Below are 23,192 nucleotides of genomic sequence, written 5' to 3' on the forward strand. Positions count from 1 at the left end.
GGTTATTGTCGCTTCTTCCGTTGTAATCGATGTTACTTTGTTGGTTGACTCTTCCGTTGTTCCCATTGGGCTTGTAGCTCTTACTGAAGTAAGGTCAGCAATCGTGGTACTCTCCTTGACGGTAGATGGCTCCATAGACGCTGATTCTGGCGATGTCCAGCTTTTACTTGCAGTTTTGGCAGACGTGACTTTGTTGGTAGATGTTTCTTTGTCAACCGTAGTTTTGATTGTTTTTATTTCGTTTGTGGTTATCACTGAAGTGAATTCTTCATTTATAGGAGATAAAGCCGTTGTAGTCTCTTCAGGTAATGAAGATGAGGATGAAATGAGAGGTGTTGAATATACCGTGGAAAGGCGGCTCGTATGAGTCGTAAATATTGTTGACTTCTCTTGTGATATAGTTTCACTGTTAGAAGTGGTTCTTGATATCACATCAGTAGTGGCGGATGCGCCATATGTGCTTGTGGCTGACAAGGATACATTTGTCGTCGATCTTGATGTGGCATGTTTCGTTGTGCTCTCTGATGTTCTTGATTCGGTTGTCGTCTGCGGTTTTGTGGTACTCGGTATTTCAGCACTCGTGTGGTTCCACACTTTGGAGACAAGGGAAAATCTTATTCAAATTCATGAAATTCTTCCGTCGAGATGTTTTCATTACAACTGATTTACAAATTGCCCTACATCGACGTAAATAAGCACTGAATTGATCAGTGTTTTAGTAGTAGCCATGATAAAAAAAAATAATGGGCGTACATATTCGAGTAGGACTCGAACCTACGACCTCCTGATTACCGGACAGTAGTGGAGATGACGCCTGTCCGGTAATCAGGAGGTCGTAGGTTCGAATCCTACTCGAGTATGTACGCCCATGATTTTTTTATCATGGCTGCTACTAAAACACTGATCAATTCGGTGCTTATTTAGGTCGATGTAGGGCAATTTGTCAATCAGTTTCAAGGGAAAATCTTATGTTAATATGAGCTAAAATCACAATATCAATGATATATAGCTGTAAAACTGCATATTCGCATGTATATACATATTATTATCAACCTTTCCTGTTATGCAAGTCTTAAGAGCTATATTCCACTACAAAAGTCAAATTAAAATTGGCATTAGGTACCTCTTTCACAGTACACTCATCGAATTGTGTACAATTTGCATATTTCAATTACGCCTCGATGTATCGTAGACGTATCTTAAATAAGTCTTTAAAGTTTAAACAGTTTCGCGAAAGTTTAACAAAAAAGCTGCAAAGGCATTGTATTTTCAATCTTCAAACCAAACTTACTTGTAATCAATTCATCTATTTCATCTGTAAATATATGATATTTCATTATGGTTCAACGGATCCAGGTTATATAATTTTCGTGTATGTGTGTGGCTTGAGAAGTTAGCAGGGAAATGAAAATGCCATTAATTTTACCTGTTGTGCTCACTATCACTTCAATAGCGCATTCAAAGCCAGCTGGTGTTTCTCGGCAGACTTGCTCACTGGTGCACATTCCAAAACACGGATCTTTTAAGGTAAACAAGAGAAAATGACACATTGTATATATCACATAATTTCTGTATCTCAGCTGATTACTAGAAAGAATATTGAGTGAGGAAGTTCCTTATTATGAGTAACTGTTTTTCATTGCTCCTTTATTCTCTTCAGAAGAAAGTGATATATTTTAGGGTAGCAGTTAATTAAAGGGATCGTATAGTTTGGGTTGAGACCAAACTTCAGGTTTCTAACATTTTTTTTAGATAATGAGAAACCTGTTATAAGATATAAAAGAGCATAAATATGAATTCAACGTTCATTTGACGAAAATTAGTTTTCAAATGGCTGAGATATCCATAACAGAGCAATCCTGATAAAAGATGGGTCTTACAATTGCTTTGTTTTGGGATGTCTCAGCCATTTCAAAACCAATTTTTCATTAAATAAATGTTGAATTCCTCCAAGAATGTTGGCAGGCTCTGTGCTGTTTTATATGTGGTTCCTTGGTATCTCGCAAAAAGTTAAAAACCCAATCTTCATCTTCATCAATAATATACCATCCCTTGAAAGTATAGTGTGTGTGTGTGTGTGTGTGTGTGTGTGTGTGTGTGTGTATGTGTGTGTCCGTTTCACATTCAAGGAAAAATGTTTAAGCTCTTAACATTGTCAATCAAGCGTGTCCATTACCTATCTTCTTCTATATATGCTTCTATGTTGCGATGTGATATCAAATTGTCTTATCAAAACTTAATAATGTTATAAAAATATATCAAGTAATCAATTCAGTGTTTGTTAACATTAAAAGTGATTACTTTCTCTCGTTCTTGGAATTTGATCACAGAAGAGCAGGTTTCTGTATTTAAAGTATTTGCTCTGTCAAAAAAAAAAGAAAACCTCGGATATTAAATAAAATACCTGTACCAAACTTGATATATTAGTCAAATTCAAAGTCCTTTTTATGGGCAATTTAAGCGTGGAGTATGCAAGTTTCGATTTTTCGTTGCTAATATAAAGAGGAACGGATCTTCCCTTGCCACATCATTCATAAATATATATATATATATATATATATATATATATATATATATATTATATTCTTTCAAAATTCATGTCTGGCGAACATTTTTTTTTCAACTTGGGCTACAGTCAGATAAAGTACACTTGTCTTTCCAGAAATAAATTTAAAATTTGTAAACATATTTGCGTCATGTTTGAGTTAAAATAGATCCATATGAGTGGATGGTAAAAAAAAAAAATCAAAATTTTTCAATATAATTATTCATATTGAATTTTTTTCCTCATTGGAACAGTGCGTATTGTAAACTATCCAATTTAATGAGAATTCATCAGTCTTGGAAGAGAAAGGTGAATTTTACCTGGACAAGGGTGAGTTCCAGGAGGGAAGGGACCGAGGCAAGTACAATCATCTCCCACGCAGCGTTCTGTGTCTGGATTGCATTGTCCGCAGGCCAGTTCTATAGAAGTACGTGTACACAAAAGGCAAGAGTTCCTATTTGTAGATTTCATTTTAATTCAAATATTTTGCTGCATTCTGAGTATTTCTGCCGTACCCATGATTTTATCTTAATCAACACGTTGAGGTGATTCAGGGATTACAGAAATCGAATGTCGCCTCGATATGAATGCTCTGAGTTACATGTACGTTTGAAAAAAAAAGGAAATACGGTTTAAATCTTAGTCTCATCAATGTGGACAATGTTCTAGTGTCTAAACGCGAGTAACACGTCTATTCAGATCTAATTCGTGCTGTGTGATTTTTGACTAATTTCATTTCATCAATGCTGACTATTCTTACAGAGTAAGATAAAGTTAATGATATTCAGTGATATTATTACAGTTTGCATCTGCTGTAGATTCAGTGAACCGATAGTTATATTCTTTTACGTAATCTGAAATATTATGATCGTTCCACTGTTTATTATCGAAGATGACATAACTGCATGGGTTTAAATGGTTTAAATTCTTGATCAATTCTTTTTTCTTACCGTGTTTTTTTTTTTATTTGTGTGAAAATGAATACACACGCTTTATGTTGTATACAGATTTTTTTAGACAATTCAATTATTCAAAGGATGATTTGTACAACTCTGTATCTAAACACATTGTTTAGTGATATTTCACATTAACAAAGTAGGAAATGTTCAACAGAAGTTCAACAGAAAATAGAGGTGAGAAATGCATTACCAAGAAAGGGTTCTGCGGCAGTCATGGCGAAGGATCCAGAGAATAACAAGAGAATCCCAACTTGTACTATTGTGCCCACGTCCATACTGGGTATCCTTTTGGTTGCCATTATAAAGCAAGACCTGGAATCAGTTGGATGTCGGTACATGACATCCTCCGCTCATTCTACAGTTTGAAAAATACGCAATAAAGCTTTGGCGGTTGCGGAATATAATCACTCGGATCGATGTACTTGGTTTTCTTGTGGAATTGTATATAGGATTATGTCAGTAATACGGGCATGCGCACTTGATGCATCGCCACGAACCCCCCCCCCCCCCCCCTTCGAAAAATAAACAAATCTGGGAGCTGTCATTTGCTTTGGGTTGTTTGGGTGGTTTTTTTTTTTAGTCTCTCCTATACTAGAGCGTTCATCCGTTCAATATTTATGAAGTTTTGAAGTCCCAATGCCGCTATAGCTGGATGAGAAGACTACAACAGTTTTTGAGAAAACATAAACAGAATTCAAAATAATCATTTTCATGTTTGTACCAAAAAGAAAGAGCACTTGACTTTACCACTTTACCTCTTTAGCAGGAGGAACAGTATCACCCTTAACATGTGTAGTTGAAATAAATCTAAGAAAGTTTTTTTTTTCGAAAAAAATAATATTTTTTGGAATCGTGTGTGCATTTTCTTTACATCCTTGTCTTGCTGTGATGTCACAAACTGTTGTAGTCTTCCAACTGAGTGATAGCGGCACTGAAACGGTTATTGTAAAACTGTATAACTTTTGAACGTATCTCCTGATTGTCTACGAACTCCGATGAGATGTTGTAATATTATTGATACATTCACTTAAATTACACAAATATTCGTGTGAACTTGTCCTGTAAATTTATATTCGTAGGATGTAAAACTTTTGAGTTGTCATTGAGACCACTTATATCTTAATGAGTAGGTTTGTCGCGTATCTACTCATAATTGGTCATAATATAATCATCATCTTTCAGTACTTATCTCCATCTTCCATGCCTTCGTCTCCCGTGGGTATATCAATTTTATATTTTGTTAGGTCTATTTTTATTCTCTTTCTGTTTCTATGAAATAGTATATGTATATATATATATATAAATATATATATAAAATATATATATATATATATATATATATATATATATATATATACATATATATTATGTAGTCGTGACGAAGGAAGACGGCTGGTAGCGGACGTTGCAGTAGTTATTGCCTTTAATGATGCCAAGCTTTCAACCCTTTTTCAGGTTTTCGTCGGGGCTTGGGACGTGAACATAGCAAAAAGCAACCAATTAGCAAACGGAATAAGGCAAAAAGAAGGCAAAAATAAAACAAAGCCAACAGAAAAGTAAACATCAACATGACATAAGGCGACATTCACTACACCAGAACAGTATGGCATACATTGGCATGAACGGCGGTGAAAGTCACGACTATACTTATAATGCAGCATCCACCACTCGTGCGTGGCCATCTATGATATAAATATATATATATATATATATATATATATATCTGCATGAAACTACCATTATCTCCTGTCTTTTTTTTTTCTCTCTCTCTCTCTCTCTCGGGGGGGGGGGGGGGGGGACCTTTCTTATATTTCGCTTAATTAGCGTTTGATATAATGAAAGTAACAAACATACCAGCAATGGATTATGATTTGAAAATTTATTTGGACATAAAGAAGACATTTTAAGCATGAAGTCTTTGAGAACAGTTGAATTCATCAATCCAGAGATAAAATGAATTAACTATGTCTAACACAAGGAAGAGAAGGAAAAAAAAAGCTTTTCTTTGCATAAAGAGTATACCGAAGAGCCTATCATCAATCAATCGTATTTGAGTGTTGTTTAAAGAATCCAAGAATATACCTACGTCACTTTGCAAACAAGACGCTCTTTTATTCACTCTTATCGCTGTATGCTTGCAATTCTTAAAGTAGAACCAGTGCCTTGGCTAACGCACCTCCTTTCGTAGAGCTCACTTGATCTCAAATAAAGCGGGAAGAAACTTGACAGGAACAATAGACTCAGCCTTTCTTCAAACTGTAGTGGCTGTGATATGATCATACAATGTAGGCGAGTAAGCTCTTGAAACAATAACAAAAACACACAAACACTCAGTCAAGTAACGATAATATAATATTCGTGTATATGTGACCGTGCACCTCAAAACGAACATAAAGTCGCACACACTGATTTTGTGTAAGGACTGAAAATAAGTGAAATGGGCCAACCTTGCCGAACTTGACTTTTTCATATTTTCTGAAAGAGCTGGTCTTCTTTTACACTATGCTAAAATTTGGTATCATAAAATGGGCAGGAAAGTGTGTTTTTTTAGCAGTTTACTTCGATCATTTTTGGTAGAATAGTGTGATTAGGTGTGTCTTTAGAATCCCTTTTTCATTTCTGAAAAACCTTGTCCACACTCTTCACTTTCAACTCTAATAACTTTTGAAAGGATAGTGCTACTGCTTTGAAAGTTGGCATTAATTATGGACAGAATGTGTTAATGAGACGTGCTCAATTTCAGTTTAATCTGATAATCCCTTCATTGTTGTTGCTCTGGTGGTTTACTTCCTGTTTTTTGTCCCATTCATCGCACAGCCAGCACGGTTTGGTAAGATTAAGCGCTTGAATAGACACAGGTACTTCAGAGCCTCTTTTCTCAGTTCACACTTTTCCTGAGTTTGTGCTTTCTTTCCAATATTTAGATAGGTTAGGAGAGTCCATTTGATTTGAGTTATACATCATTTTAAAGCTTAAAGTCTGTTCTTTTAGAATATTGTCTTAACTAAAAATTCATGTCTGGCGACTTTTTGTTTGTTTTGAGGTGCAGGGTCACATATAATCTTATGTAAAGTACTTAACAGAATAGGGGTGGTATATGTCAGACGCAGACGTCTGCCAAATGGTTATTGTGTGGAGCAAATAGGAATGGTGGATTTTAATCGCATGATGTCTCAGATAATTACAGTATTGAAAAGCTCATGACGTAGACAAAATAAAATGCAACCTTCTAGCATGAAACCCAATATAAGCTAATCAAAGTATAGCTAATTTCAGTAGCTAGCTTAGAATTCTACACAATAAAGGCAATCTTGTTATCACAAATGCAAGATCTGACATTGCTGTTTGATATTGCAGTTATGCCTATGAAGTTGTTACTAATGAATATGGTCATTTGGATTCTCTTTAATCTCGAAACTAGTGCTTCTGATACGATAGTTGTGAAAACAACCCGTAAAATACTTCACGATACTGTACGAATATGTACAATCAGAGAGAGAAAAATGTTTAATGAAAAACTTATTATTGCACAAACTTTACAATATTTTTATAAGCAACTTAGTATGACATCCTTCTATAGTACATTGTAACTGTAAATGAAACATCTGTCTTATATCTATCAATCTATTATTGCTTTTAATATGAGGAAAGAAAAGGAAAAGAAGAAGACAAATCTGTTTTAAGCCGAATACGACAGTAAGATTTAAATGCAGTAAACAAGGCGTACGATGCACTAATTCTGACGTCGTTAGCAAGGTTAGCATCGGCAAGTTATATCGTTTGGTGTTTCAAGTTGTTACAGTTTTAAAATTTTCTTTGCGCTAGATTCATACAGTTAGCACTTTAATCTTTGATTCCAACTGACGTCACGTGTGCAGTGAGGGCGCCATCATTCTGAACCAGCTGGCAACCAATGCATTGCGTCATTCGAAATACGATAACATCATACGACGTAGCGAGGAGCGCTTCCGCGACGACGGAGTTCAAAGTTCAGTATTTTTTCCAGGTTGAGAAGTTGGTTTAATGTCTTGGCCTTCCTTTTCATTCTGTCAAATAATTTTGGAAAATCGAACAAAACAAGGAAGAATACAATCAGCATTTTGAATGGAAAATCATCTAATCAGATCCCATGAATTTCAGGTAAGTAAATATTCAATCATATTTCTTGCTTTTTCTCTTTCCTCCTTTAATATCATTACAAATCTGAAAAATTGCCGTCATCTTCCTTTTCTCAATCCCTCAGTTTCCAACAGTCTAGACCAACTAAAATGTGGACTTATGGTTTGCATGGTGACTAAAATGATGACGAAAAAGAGGGAAAAATGTAAAAAAAAAAAAGACACTCATATATTTCCACCTAAGAGAGATCAAAAAGTAGTCCAAGCTTTCTACCTTCAAAAATAAGGTGAGGGAAAGTCATTATTTCTGAATTTGTACACACCTTTACTTTCATAGACTCAAACGGTTCCTCCGGATGGGTTGATTTGCCCCGTCGACATCTTTTCACGACGCAAATAAGGATGACGAGGAAGAGTAAAAGTGCAGCGCCCCCACCGACAGCAATCACGATTATTATCCATAATTCTGTTTAAAAACAATAATGAAAGGAGTCCCGCGTGAAACGCATTTCAAATCTTGACATCTTGACAATATACTCATTTCAAAGGAGTAAGGGATTCTAACATGTAGGAAATATTATTGTTTTAATTGTGCTTGTCCATAAACCGAATGAATTCATAAACGACAGCCATTTTTGTGACATTTCCCAATCTGCTTTAGTGTCTTAACAATTATGCTGGAATACCAGAGTAATTCTTACCAAGTCCTGGAGCCTCCGGTATTTCAGTCGCTGTCGACTCAGTGGTTGCATCTGAAAAGTGACAACGTAAAGACGAATGTTAAGTCATCACTTTATAGTCAACGTCACAAGCTGGTCATCGAAAGAGAATGCGTATTGGGCACACATTTTGCAAGCATATATACTTCATTTTGTTTTTCCCCACAAGGGCATGGCTATGACTTGAGCAACGCATTGCCTTATTGTCGTCACCGCCAACATTATGCTCTTATCATCACTAATATTCTACTAAAATGCTGTGACATCGCATTCCACATCCAGTTGTCTGAAACGCGGGTTTTTTTTCGTAACGGTCGGCGTTAAATATGTCTTGTACATGTAATCTAATCAAATACCATCCAGAAATTGCATACCTTGGGACAGAAGAAAAAAAATTCATAGCATCATAGTTTCCTTTTCAAACATTATACCGTTTAAGGACTATTGATGGATATTTATGTGCATGGAAACAAACGTTAACTAGATAATTATATTCATAACATCTCAATATGTCATGTACGTCATCCATCATGTAGTCACCCTTGTTTTACGATCACCATGATTGAAATTAGAGAATGCCACCAGGTACCCCTCACCTGAGATACATATCAACCCAGCCGGTTGATTGCCCGGAGCGTCATGATATCCGGGTAGACACGTGCAGGAAAATCCTCCCTCACCTGTCTCAGAACATTCAGCGAACCCTGAACAGTCGTCCAGACCCAACGTGCATTCGTCCGTTTCTGTTTCAGCAAAAGTCGTATCAATTGAACATTTAAAAACAGAAAGTATTCAAAAATGACGGCGGAAAATGCAATGCCCGCAGGTTTTGCAAAATCTATGAACATTATTTTGTCAAAAGGTACCATTCGTCAATGCGCAAGTCCGAAATTGTACATTGATTCCTTGTCTTTATAAGATATCAACACCTGTGTAACAAAATGTGTTAGACTCTTCCGCTTCCTTTTAAATGCAACGGATACAAAGTAAGGTCACTCTACAAGAACACGCAAACAAAACACACATACCTTTATCTAGCGGCAATGAGCGCATCTTCTTGAAATAATTTACATACACTAATTTCTTCACAATGTATCAGGCACCTACTCGCGCAAGAACTTAGGTTTAGACTTATTTTGATAATTCAGCCATAGAAAGAAGTGCAATGTACCAAGAGAGGAAATTCAGACGTGATGCCTCCTTGTTCATACCGACGCTTCGTTAGTTAGTGTGTGGTTGTGGATGTGAACACGTGTGTTGTGTGTGTGTGTGTGGGGGGGGGTGATCTTGTCTTCCTGTGTACCTAAAATCCTTTTTAAAAAAGAGTTAAATTGTGTTCCTTTTTTTTCAAACTACACGTAGCAGTTCCCACTCACCAGTTACTGAAACACTTCCAGTGTCCAGGGTATACGAAGAAAGTGTCCCATTTATCCTGTCCAGGTCCAATGCAGCCGTATCCACGACCTGATTACCCACTGTGTCGTTGGATATGGAGGCTGTGCGACTAAAGTATACCAAAGATGATACAACGATGCTGCCATTCCTGAATTCGAGCACTTCAGAGCCTAGATAATTTTGCAGGCCCCCATACACTGTACTTATCTGAGAAACACGCAAAATACAAACAAACAGAAAAAAATTATGAATTATGTAAATCATATAATAATGTGTACGAAGAGTTCAGTAATGTTGTACAATACACTTGGCACGGCTTGGAATTTCAAGAGAGGTTTCTGTTGTTTTCTCTCTCTCTCTCTCTCTCTCTCTCTACATCAGAGGAAACAAAGTTGCAGAATGATTGAAATTAAAGTTGAATTTGAACGAAGATCCAACGTTCCGAAAGTATCTCTATGGACCTAACTGTTATCCATTCTTATCTAGGTTTAACGTCATCTAACTAGTCATGCCTCAGAGCTGCATCATGTCACCTAGTTTGTTTAATCTATACACAGAATGTATTTTTAAAGCATTGAAGATATGCCTGGGATTAACGTTAGTGAAGTAATGACAAATAATCTGAGATATGCGGATGATACTGTGTTGCTAGCTGATAATGAACAAGACCTGCAAACAATTGTCGATGTCATATACCGCCAAAGTAAGGCATTTGGCTTGGACATGAATATGAAAAAGACCAAAACGATGGTGATATCTCGAAAGATGGAAAACCAAGGATAAAAATCTCTATCAACAACACCCTCCTGGAACAAGTCAGTGAATTCACATATTTAGGACAAAATATCTATGTAGATGGGAAGAATAGTGGAGAGATTAGGAGAAGAATTGGAATGGCTAAAACTAAGTCTACTCAAATGAGTAAAGTGTTAACGTCAAGGAAGATATCTACTGCAACCAAGCTCAGACTAGTAAAATGTTACGTGCATTCAACTCTCCTTTACTGTTGTGAAACATGGACATTTATACTTGAATGATGAAAAGGCTGGCTGCATTCGAGATGTGGATATTCAGACGCCTTGACCGCATATCTTGGTCAGACAGGAAAACAAATCAGTATGTTCTAGATCATCTCAATGACAAAAACCTTGATGAAAGACATTAAATCAAGAAAACTTTTGGCCATGTCAAAAGACATCAGAGCAGCCAAAAGGTGTACTGGAAGGGATTCTGGAAGGCAGGAGGTGCAGAGGACGCCAGCGCAGTGTGTGGTGTGACAACATAAAGGAGTGGACAGGAAAGAGTGTGACCGCATGAACAGAATCACGATCACGCGGTCCGGGTTCGAACCCGAGTCTAGACTGAGCAATGTTGTGTGTAAACATACCGTCCCCTCTAGCAAGAGGCAAAACACTCTGTCCCTCGGATAGGACATAAAATGGAGGTCCCGTGTATGAGAGAGTCACAGCTCATGCACGTAAAAGATCCCGCTTCATTCATTCATCGCAAAGAGCAGGGTGTCCAACCCGGTGAAGTGGTCCCACCCCACATCCAACTGGACCCCATGGAAGACCAGCTTAGTGTAGCTGAATATGGGCTATCCAGCCATCTTCTCAGATGGAAAATGAACAACAAGAACAACAAGAACAGAATGGAGGTCCATAGTCGCCAACCTTCGGACTGAAGACGGCACTCAGGAAGAATAACTAGAAATCAGAATCATGAGCAATCTCAGGGAGTGTTATTGATAATCTACAATGATACTGAATCACCAACAGAGATCCGTCATGTACCTGTACCTACAATCATGAGGACTGCCATATGGCAACTAATAGCCTTATTACAATTGTGGCCTGAATACACTTTAGTGAAGGAAATGGACCATGTTCTTCATGACTCTAAATATGACGGCATATTGATAGTTTTATTGAGTGAAAAAAGTACTGATGGTCTACACGCCTTTCCCAAGTGCAAAAGAAATCGTACAGAGATTTTACTAGCTTACGCAAACCTTGGTTTCTAGACTTACCGCTATGATAATATCGACTTCGATGTCTCGGTATGCAACACTTTCCTTGTTGAGGAGGTCCTTTGAAAACACGGCATCGTTGTTGTCAACCAGTATTATTCGATAGTTTAGAACGAATGAGTTTGTATCTGTTCAAACCATATACACAAAGAGAAAAGATGAGAATAAAAGGATGTCAAACACAATTAATGGAGACAGTGGTCATTTGAAAACAGTGGTGAAGCAGTGACACGCGTTGATTTATGTCAGTATCACGGAACAGAATGGTTTTAAGATAAGCTCTTCTTGAACAGAAATAGAAATCCTACCCCTGTCATATAAGTAGCTTGCTAGATCTTATGTATTTGTATGTATGTGGAAAGATATTTAAGTTTTGAATAGCTGGATAAATTTTTTCTATGCTTTGAACATAACTTCTTACATTTATTTTTATATTTTGATTATAATGTCAGGATGGAAGTCTTTAATCTAAGTAATACAAGATGACTAATAGTCTTTATCAATAACTAAATTTCAGCGATTGGATCCAACTTTGATCTATAATTGATTCGTAGGATTCTTATGCATACTTAAAGTGAGAAGGTTCTTTCTCTTTCATAGTTTTTTTTTTCGAGAGACACGATCGTATTCAAGGCTTTTTCCTATTAAGCTAGTACATTAGAACAAATAACATTGTGTCGCAATTGTATCTGCATGTGCGTTGTTACCAAAGTAGAACTGAAGAGTGCATTCAGTAGGTCGAGGTCTCTACGGCTTTGTTTAACTTGATATCGTATGCCAGTGTGAAGTGTATGGCAGTAAGGGGCTTAATGAGTTTTGAACGAACTCACAGTCAATGTCAGCTCTATACCAAACGGGCCCTGACATGTGTCTCACCTTGACAGTGACCGCCTGCAGTCAGTCGGTATTTGCTCGGTCTACAATTACATTCCTGGTCGACGCACACCTCGGTAGTTGGATTACAACTCGAACAAGGATCTGATGTGTGGAGGGTATTTAATCGGAAACAGAAAGATTAAGACTTGTACTTTCTTGTTCTGTAGAAAGGTAGACAGATCTAAGTTATAGACAGATTGATCGGTTGGTTGGTTGGTTGGTTGGTTGGCTGGTTGTTGATTAATTGATTGATTGATTGATTGATTGATTGATTGATTGATTGATTGATTGATAATTGATTATAATACACTGTAAGTATTGGTCGAAGACAGTATCAAATGCAGACAGGATGAGTACCACCAAATATATCATTACAGTTACAATCGTAATTAGGTTTCTGAGAGGGCGTTTTAGAAAGTTTGTAAATTAATTTTATGCTATTGCAGAAGGCCAAATTGAAGAAAGTTGCAAAGGAAGCACTAGTGCAGAAAAGAAATGACATAAAAACTTACATTTAAGCAAAGGACCGTGAGGGCAAATTAGTGTCTCTGTCTTGATACCCACCTTCCGTTGTCGACTTGGTCGTCGAAATTTCCGTAGTTGAGTCATCGACCGAGGTGGTCAGGGATTTTGACGCTGTTGTCACCGCAGGTTTCTGTGCATCTGTAGTGGTGGAATCTTCTGTGACTGTGGAGAGCTTTTCGCTGCCAGTGGTAAGGTGGAAAATGGTCACGGATAAACTTTGTGTCGACAAATCTGCTCCTTCTGTCGTCACTACGGAGGGCGGTAGTGATTCTTCTTTCGTAGTTGCTGTTGTCATGTCTGGCGATGTCTGTATCTCTGCAGAAAACACATCTGTTGCTATGGTTTCTGTGGTCTTCTTCTCAGGAGCGCCGGTGTTTGTCTGAACTTCTTCAGTGACGGATAAGGTCGTCTGGTAATTGGCGGAGGAAATCCGTCCCGTGCTTCCAGTAACTTCCGGAAGTGTTGTAAGAATCTCCACGAGCTGTGGAGCAGTACTTGGAGGCAGGGGAGATTCCGTACCCGCACCGTCGGTTCTTGGAGTCGTGGGCGTCAATGGAGACTCGGTGGTCATAACGGTTGTCTTTTCCTGGCCCTCGGATGTATGCAAAACGCTTTCTGTGGTCGCGTGAGAAGTTTCCCCGGGGTCAGACATAGTTGTCGGGACTGCTTCACTGGATGGCTCCATTTTAGTAGTGGCGTCATCACTCGGCGTCGTGAAGCCGCCGGTGGTTCGGCCTGACTCTGTGACCGCTTTTGAACTTCCGCTATCTTCCATTGCTGTGGTTGAGGATGAACTCGTGGCTTCGACTGGTTCTTCGGTCACTGCAGGGACTGAGGAAAATGACACAAAAATACGCAGAGGAAATAGATAGGTAAGTACATCCGTTATTTGTATAATTAAAACTCCATCATGACATGGAAGAGTAATGTCTTCTGTAGTAAGCGCCAAGTCAACGTGATGACGATGATGATATTATGTAGTCATGGTAGAGTCGCTGGGGCGACAGGACCTTGTATCAACAAAGTGCTATGTTCAGGGGAGCAAATAAGCACGGTAGCCAAAGCACTATATCAAATGGGATAGCCTTTATTTTGACATGTCATAGTGGCTTCATTTCTGGGGTAAGACGGCTAGAATTTGGACGGGACACCACTTCACTGATTATCTCACCATTAATAAAAAAAGAGCTATTTTCACCAAAATTTCAGATGATAGGTCTTGTCACCCTAGTGACGGTATGTTTGTCTGAATTGATGTAAGATTATACGAGAGAGAAAAACTACTGAATAATGTTTAGTAGTCATCTCCATAAACAGATTATACTGCCCCTACTGAAATTGTTGTTTCTGTCATAACTCACACCACTAGTGCTTAACACATTATTGTTATAACATGGACGCACTACGAAGCGACACTACTGCTACGAGGCACCTTCCACACATGGGAGTTGAGGTTTTGACGGCAGTGGAATTCATTAGATATGTGGGAATAATGTCTTATAATTCATGGCAGTGTCGTGTTAAGACTAGTTTTAGAAAATAATCAAAATAATGAAAGGAATATCAAAATGTTGGAGAGCTTTTCACATTCATATTCCACAAACATGTCAACGAAGGAGTAGAAAGTGTCACAGGAATGCGCTTGGCAGTTATATCTGTTTATGATAGTCATGTCTCGACTACTTGTTAATCAGGTGCTATTGAGCTTGCCACCCTGTAATGGGAAGCGCACTTCATCCGACATCTCTCCCACCATTCTCGCCGTCATCCTGGGTGCACTATCCCTACTAAAAAGAACACAGTGTGCCCACAGTGTGTTAACAGTGTTTTCACAGTGTGTTCATATAGTCGACTATGTGAAAACGCCCGGATTTAACAGTGTGAAGATGATTTCACACTGTGGTGTGGTTTTCACAAAGTGTTCACGTAGTAATGCTTTGTTTCACACTGTGAATTGACTCACATTGTATTCACACTGTTAAAACGCTCAAATTTAACAGTGTGAAGAGATTTCACACTGTGTTCAAAATGCGTTCACACTATGTTTGCACTATGTGGTTCTCACACCGTGGGACATTGTGTTCTTTCCAGCAGGGATGATTCACTTTAATGAGGGTCAGCTTGCATGGTAGCGGCAATTTACCAACACACGTGGACTCTGTCTCTGGTATCCAGACACCGTGTTCGCAGACAATCTCCTCTGGTCCTTCAACTTGAAGACTCGTGTCCAGACAGAAGAGAGTTATTCTTGTGTCGTGGGCGTACCACATGCCATACGCTGGTTCTTCACTTGCGTCGAAGCCCATATTTTCGCCGAGGTTTGGCGGCATGCAAGGCGCTAGGGTTTTGTAACACATAATAGAAGAAGTCAGTCTTATGTAAGGATCAGAAAACTTGTTAAGAATCTTACATAATTTTACAATATAACAATTTCAATCTTTCTAGGTAACATATTCAATTGTATTAACAACAAAAAATAATAAATTGATATGTGTAAATTAAGAGAGAATGTGAAGAGCACAATGTGGAAGAAACGTACTTATTAATTTTCAGAATAAAGATATCATTTTTATCACTTTCATAACCGTTGCTACTATTAATTTCAGTAACCACAGACTGTTTTCACCAAAGACAGAAGACTTATAAGTCTAAATAAAAAAATACCAAACCATTTTGTAAATGCTTATCATGGAGAAAGCATGATTGACTTTGTTTTATGTTGATGTTTTTGTTGGGATTTTTTGTTGCTACTGCGCCACCACAATTATAACTTACTCCTCTCAAGTTTGATAGCGCTGTTAGACTTTTTTTTTTTAAGAGTGCTTACTTAAGATTAGAACTGACATGACATCGATAGTGATGCTCCTTGAGCCACTTTCTAAGGTGTCATCATCGTCCAGGGCGGTGAAGAGTGTCTCGTTAAGATCGTTCGCTGTGGCGTAGTCGGAAGCGGCGTCCAAGAAGGCGACGAGACGAACGCCAATTCTGGTCAAGTCCTGAAAGGACAGTATGAATGACCTCTGGTACCCCGGATGACTCGCGTACACGCTGTCGATCTGTTGTCAGTATGATCCGAATGAAGTTAACGTCATCAAAAACATACAAAGAGTTAGGTAAAGGAAAACAGCTGGAAAAGTGAGGACTTTGATGATTGACTATAATGTCCGATGTGGTTTAAGACATCCTCAACAATGGCAACGTAGAAATATCCGGAATTGACCAAATGACGTTGGTTGTAGTAGCAGCAGCAGTACTAACAGAGATGAAGAAAATTGGTCTATACAACTTCCCATGCTTATTGTGCTGATAAAAGATATATTAATTGTTATGATTTTTATTATCAATGTTCACACTGTTTATATGATCATGATTATCCATCATGAATATTTATGATGATATGAATTGTGAGGATAGCAATAAAACTGTTGAAGCGTTTTGAGTCCGCAGAGAAAAAGCGCTATATAGATATTAGTTATTAATAGTAATAAGAATGATGATAGATTGGAGCAATTTTTTTTGTCGTGGTTACACTTTCACGTGTCAAGCAGTCTGACTTAATGGGACCAAATTGCTTTACGTCAATCTCCTTGAGAAGAGAGAGAGAGAGAGAGATAAACAAACAAACAAAGTAAGAAAGTGGGAAAGAAAGTGAGGAGCGTGGGGGATAGAGAGACAATAAGTTTAGCTCACCGCTGACACTACCAGCGTCTCCAGTTCAATGAACGTTGTACTGTTTCGCACTGCCAGATCCCCGACAAAATTCGCCACATACAAATCCACATGCGTGATTTCAAATTTTATTTCAAAGGGTACAACATCTGAAGAAAACAAAGCAGAAGAAAACACGAAGACACGAGATTACGATGACAGAGAAGCAATCGCGAAATCAACTCACTTTACCTGCCTAGCACTACACAAGAATCAAATCTTAGTTTAATTTTCCTGGCTGTCGTGGTAAATTCAGGAGAATACATCGCATCCTATCTCGGCTGCCTTGATTTAATTGTCTCGACGATTTGTAGCTAAAAAAGCACCACCAATTACAGTTCTGGTTCATATCTCATATCTGGTTCTGTTACAATATCACTTCCCCGCTAATGATATTGTTACAAAATCAATCTTCACCTGGCGATTCTCCGGCTCTTGATTTTGACATAAGAATAACAGTATGGGCTTTTTTTTAGAACCAGGCACGATTCCTTTTGGCGCACCATAGCAAAAAACCGGACCGTTGCCGTTACCGTGCTCGGTGTAAACGCGCCCTTACTCTGGAAATATTATCGAAGTCATCAGGTTTTCTTTTTTGTTCTGAAAAGCAATGTTCAGTGACTGAATCTTTCATGCTTTTGTGATGACGAATCACTGATAAGGTTCAATGACATTTGCTCCTGCGACAACTGCTCCCATGGAATATGTGCGTGCTAAACCTAACATAAATTCTACCTACAAACATAACCCTAACCCTAAGTGTTTGGAGAAAATAAGACCTGAGCAACTGTTGCAGGAGCAACTCTCGTGTCAGCCACCGACGAATCATTTGATTTGAGACGGACACACTTGTAGTGGATTTGAAAAGTCTGAGGAGTTCTTACCTACACATGTTGGAACCTGATCAGGTACCCAGACCCCGTCGGCGCACGAGGTGATAGTCACACCGGAGAGCAGCCGACTGAGAACGGTGCAGCTGAATTCAATAATGGCGCCGTGGAGGTAAATCCCTTCCGTGAAGTCACCTTCGAGGGTCGTCACTGACACAGAGTCGTCGACAGATGGCGCTGCACATGGCGCTGCATTTTTTTTTTCCCCGGACGCAAAATGTGTGTGTGTGTGTGAAATGATTGTGTATGAAAAAAACAGTGAATTAACGTCAGGTGCATGATACCAAAACAATTTCAGCTTGACAATGGTATAACGCGTTTTGACAATTTGTTAAGTGGGTGGAAGAGAAAAATAATTAATCAAAGTCACCGTCTTTTTGTTCTGTTTATAGTGCAGATCATCTTCAATCGACACACACACACTCACAAGACAATCAATATATACACGTGGGAGCTCAAGATGGACACCATCCCCAAAAATGCATCCCCTGCATCCCCTGCAAAATGCATCCCCCATTTTTTTTTCTTTCACAAAATCACTAGCAACATTCTTGTCTGACGTTAACGAATCTCCAATATGGCAACCAATACGTGTTGCTGCCCTTTTGTATCATTTTTTTTAATCTCTCCACTTTGATCGAAGGTAAGTTTTTGTGATGTGAGTGTGTGTGTGTGTGTGTGTGTGTGTGCGTGTATGTGTGTATTGTTATACAACACTGTAAACAACGTATGTATTATGTATATTTGGTTAGTTTAGTCAAGGCTCAATCCCTCAGCCCTCCTTTATTCAAAAGGAAGAGGGAAGTGTGGGATATTCGAAAGTTACTTGGTTTTGTTTTGTATCTTCTTTTTTAAATAACCTTCCTTTCCTTCTTTTTTTTTTCTTTTTTTTAGCCAAGAGCGTTTGTTGGACCGTCCCTGGTCATACGCTCTTAGATGGAGTCGGGGTGCAGGTCCCCCCCCCCCCCCCCCCCCACACACACACACACACATTTTCCGGTTCAGCGGCCCCTGCATAATAACGAATAATAACTCACAGTAGCAGAAGAAATCTTCGGGATAAGGAACCCACAGCTCAGCACTGTAGCAGACGAAACGATCTGGACCGTCGCTGGTCATACGCTCAGCGTCATTGCACCTTACGTCTATGATGTCAAAGAGGGCGTAACCATCTTTAACGGGATCAACAATTGCGTCAGGATCAAGCGACGAAGAAGGATATTGGCAGGCTAATTTGGGAAATAAGAGGAAAATCAAGATTGTTTAATCATGAGATGTGCATTTTTCGTCAATGATGGGTACATATCAAATCAAGGTACGCTTTAGTTGCATCCCTTCTGAACTATTTGCTGTACCGTGTAGATTCTGTGCACTGTTTATACATTGTAAGCAACGTATGTATGATTCTATATCATAATGTGTATCTACTATCAACAATGAGTTTGCATGTACAATCATAATGCAGAAACCAATAAATCAAATGAAATATTAATCACATCTCACACACGATAACATGGTTACAGCTCGTTATTCCGAAGGTTCGATATTCCGAAGGCTCTTTATTCCTAAGATTCGTTATTCCGAAGGTTCGTTGTTCCGAATATCATTTTCGGATTGACCAATCTTCGGAATAACGAACCTTCGGAATAACGCCACAAATTTTCGGATTAACGAACCCTTTTTCATTTTCGGATTAACGAACCTGTAGGTATAGGGAATTTGCGCGTTTCGGAATAGCGAACCTTCGGAATAACGAACAGCACACGATAACATCGTGTACGGTTTGTCTGCAATAAGATATCCTATTATGGAGTATGATCATTGTATACACACAATTGCATTTAAAGGTACGATAGGAAGGAAAAAGAACAGAAAAAATAGTACATAATATGATACTTATAGAAATGCCAATATAGATAATAACAAATTTACAGACAGACACACAAATGAATCAGAATCCAACCAAATTGGGAAGAGTCATCGAAAATGCCGCAAAGCAAGGTATATGAATGGCCTACATACCTACAGGCGCTTCGGTAGTAATCGCGGGTGTTGTTTGCTCAGTTTGATCGGACTCCGTCAAGGCGACCGATACTTGAGTTCCTGATGGAATTGCTGTTCAAATCATGGGGGAAAACCAAATGCATAAATTTAAGTTATTAGCGGTCAATTAATTCAAGTAACTATAGGCCATAAATTTGAACCCATTGCATCATCACTTATTGTAGTGTATAGTTTTATATTTGCAGTCAATAAAAGGCATTATCATGATTATGTCGAATAAAATATTGTTTAATGTGAGATTCATGTCAGTCTTTTTTAAAGAATCTCCATCGTTCATGAACAGACTTCCCAAACAATTGAATGCGACTTTCAGGCTTAATCACGCAGTTCAATTGTAAAGACACAGACAGCATAATATATTTTTTTTAATCCCGCTCTGTCAGATGGAGTTACAACATCGGTCAATTCTCCAAAAGCTTAAAGGTAAATGGACCCGGGATTCATGAGGGCGCTGCTTCATGAACCCACGCCAGGCTTACGCATTTGTCGTGTCTATTATGACCCGAGCGTCCTGCAATGACCAATTCGCTCGGTGAGTTATCAAAAAAAAAAAAAAAAAAAAAGTGGTCGCAATAATATCAGTCACAGTTCGTCTCTTGAATCGGGCTTCATTCCTGCCTGGTTCTACCTGCCTCAAACAGATCCTCCAAGGACAATATTTGCTTCCTAGCCAGCAGCGGAAACTTGCGTGTTGTCCTATAGGACCTATTTGATCTACCATGATTGACAGGAAACTAGCTTTAAATTGTCAATCTCCTTAAAGCGGTGTTCCCACTGTCGTACGATCTATTACGAACGCCACGGTTCAACATTCGTAACTGATCGTAGAAGTTTCGTTGAACTCGTCTGAAATTTCACGTTTGGATACGAGGTTATGCGAGCCAATACGTGTTGTTTCGCTTGGATGCGATATGGTCACGATTAGTCTATTTCAAGCAATACGATCTGTCACGATCTGGTCTCCCGTTCAAATACGATCCGATAGGACTGTCCCGATTGAGTCCATGATTTGTTCCGATCTACCACTGTCATTACGATCGGGATCCCCGATTTGGTGCGTGCAGCTACGTTCTGATACGTTCCAATATGAATACCACGAACCAATGCGGGCTGTTGAGATAAGATACGATATTTTTCACGATCGGGATCAAGAGTGACCCCCATTTAAGGTGCGATTGGACCCAAATGGGAATATTATAGTCCGGCTGACGATGGATTTTATTGTTTCCTCAACTTCTGCAGAGTGACTAAGCCTACTATCCACAACCATTGATGATGGCAAGGGTTGACAGTTTGAGAATGATGAGAACGTGACCTTTGCAGTACTGCGAATGACGATTACATTATCATCAGATAGAAAGCATCACCTAGGCCAGCCACAACCCCTCCTCTAATTTAACCTAAAGAAATTACTAGATTATTGAATCAATGTGCTCACCCCCCCCCCCCCCAAAAAAAAAAAATAATAAAAACCCGAATACGCAAGATCAGATCATTGCCCCATCTTCTCCAGAAAAAAAAAGGATCAAGACAAATGTTTTCACCTTTCTTTGAAATACATGAAGAAAATATGATGAAATTGATGCTAAAAAAAGAGGATAGGCTCTTTGTGAATGCTAGCATAATATGTGTTATTACGCTCAATAAAAAAAAAGTTGGCCGAACTGATAGCATTGCTTGTGTGTTTGATTTCATATTCGCATAGTATGTATCATAGGCATTTTCATTTCAAAATGTCGTTATCTCATGGGATATTGAAAGTTTGGTTGGTTTGGCTTGATTTATTGTTTTTTTACAACGTTTAAGAAAACCGACATACACACACACAGCAGAAAGGTAACTCCCCTGAAATAATGTCATTTTCAACAACAAAAAAAGTCTTAAGCAACATTATTCGCAGGGGTATTGCTGCACTTATTGACTAACTTCTATATGAAAAATAATGACAGTGGTCTTTACACGAGTGACCTTACATCCACGACAATAGTCACTTTTCAAAAGTCACAAAAGTTATTTTGTGGGGTATGTGGAGCATTCTGCTTCTGGTGGATGTTTCAGTGGTGTTGCTATTTTACATGATCATTGTGCCACCCCTCCCTTATTCAACCTCGCAGAATACAAAATATATACGACTTGCGAGTAAAAGAAGGGCAAATGTGCAAAATAAACAGAAAGAAAGTGAAAAAGTCGATCCCGATAAACACGATTAAGAAGCACGATTAGATAAGACTTGCTGCGTTTTGATACGATCCAAGACAATCTGATGCGATGATCACGATCAAAAATTAATTGTGTTAATCGTAAATTTTTTTTGAACCGTCCACAAATTTTCTACGATTAACGCGATTGCCACGATTGACCTCAAGATATGATACAATCTAATACAATCTGATAAGATCACCACGATTGCTTCACGATTAACACCACGATTTCAATCGTGGCGCCAATCGTGATAGTGGGAACCCCGCTTAAAGAAAATTGCTGCTATTATCACGCCTACGAATAGCGCCCTCATGTTCTGGCACCTTTAAAGATAATGTGGAGCAGAAGCTGGGGCATTTAATGATAATTCCCCGAGAAAACTTTATAATTATTTACATTCAGTAAGAATAACAGTTTCTTTAACATTATTTCCCCTTATCATTTCAACAACTATCCTTCAAAATTGCCCTTTCGTTGCTTGTCATACTCTTTCGATTTTGGTTGGATGAAAGCAAGGTAGAAAGGCGGGGGTGGCAAAACCTGATCACTTCTACTTTGGGTTATTCGCTTTCAGTTCAAATTAGTAGAAGACAGACTGTGACCACACTCATACAAACACATTATAATCCTTCTCACGGCTACTTCAAGAGAAGATGATATTCCAGGAACATAGCTTATAGTAAAGGTAACATTTCAACCTTTTAAGGGGTAAAACTTCCCTATCTCATTTTCCGTAATAACTCAACATACCAAGAGTGAAATTACCTTATCACGAATTAAAAAGAATATGATCAACAGAATAAATTCCTTTATCCAAAATGAATATGCATATTCACCTAGCTTGGTTATAACATGACAATCCTAGGAGTAAACCCAACGTTTGCATAATTATCTAAGACAAAAAATTCGCCATAAACCTTCTTTGGAAGTACTTTTCCTTCCATTTTTGATTACCTTCACAAGTCAACGTGTCTGACCACTGGCCATCGAAACATTCCAAAGTCGAATCGCCATTGGGACGAAATCCTGCCTCACAGCTGAATTTGACGGTGGCGCCATGTTCGTAATAACCCGTCTGCAAGGCGCCGTCCGGGGCCAAACATTTAGCTTTCAATAGGGAAAAAGAAAAAATGCTAGCGATAATAAGAGTATGATGAAGATA

General features: G+C 38.6%; 1 protein-coding gene across 1 annotated transcript; it reads right to left on the reverse strand.

Moving 5' to 3' along the window:
- Nucleotides 1-7,136: 7,136 nt before the first annotated feature.
- On the reverse strand, nt 7,137-13,875 carry LOC139727310 (uncharacterized). The gene is made up of 8 exons (XM_071638267.1): nt 13,206-13,875; nt 12,642-12,743; nt 11,766-11,893; nt 9,718-9,943; nt 8,938-9,084; nt 8,324-8,374; nt 7,946-8,088; nt 7,137-7,550 (listed from the first exon to the last, which is right to left on the reverse strand). The coding sequence occupies exons 1-8, from the start codon at nt 13,849-13,851 to the stop codon at nt 7,488-7,490; spliced, it is 1,506 nt and encodes a 501-aa protein (XP_071494368.1). The 5' UTR covers nt 13,852-13,875; the 3' UTR covers nt 7,137-7,487.
- Between the last annotated feature and the right edge of the window lie 9,317 nt (nt 13,876-23,192).

This window comes from Diadema antillarum, unplaced genomic scaffold (assembly GCF_040938485.1).
Source record: "Diadema antillarum isolate AM-2024a unplaced genomic scaffold, OU_Dant_1.0 seq00000124_RagTag, whole genome shotgun sequence".
Lineage (NCBI taxonomy): Eukaryota > Metazoa > Echinodermata > Echinoidea > Diadematoida > Diadematidae > Diadema > Diadema antillarum.

What these genes read in the sequence shown, in the direction of transcription:
- LOC139727310 (XM_071638267.1), bottom strand. Translation starts at nt 13,851, where the DNA reads ATGGAGCCATCCAGTGAAGCAGTCCCGACAACTATGTCTGACCCCGGG. An exon ending in GACCAAGTCGACAACGGAAG is followed by an intron (nt 12,744 to 13,205) that starts GTGGGTATCAAG and finishes TCCACACATCAG; the next exon opens with ATCCTTGTTCGAGTTGTAAT. An exon ending in TGCAGGCGGTCACTGTCAAG is followed by an intron (nt 11,894 to 12,641) that starts GTGAGACACATG and finishes TGGTTTGAACAG; the next exon opens with ATACAAACTCATTCGTTCTA.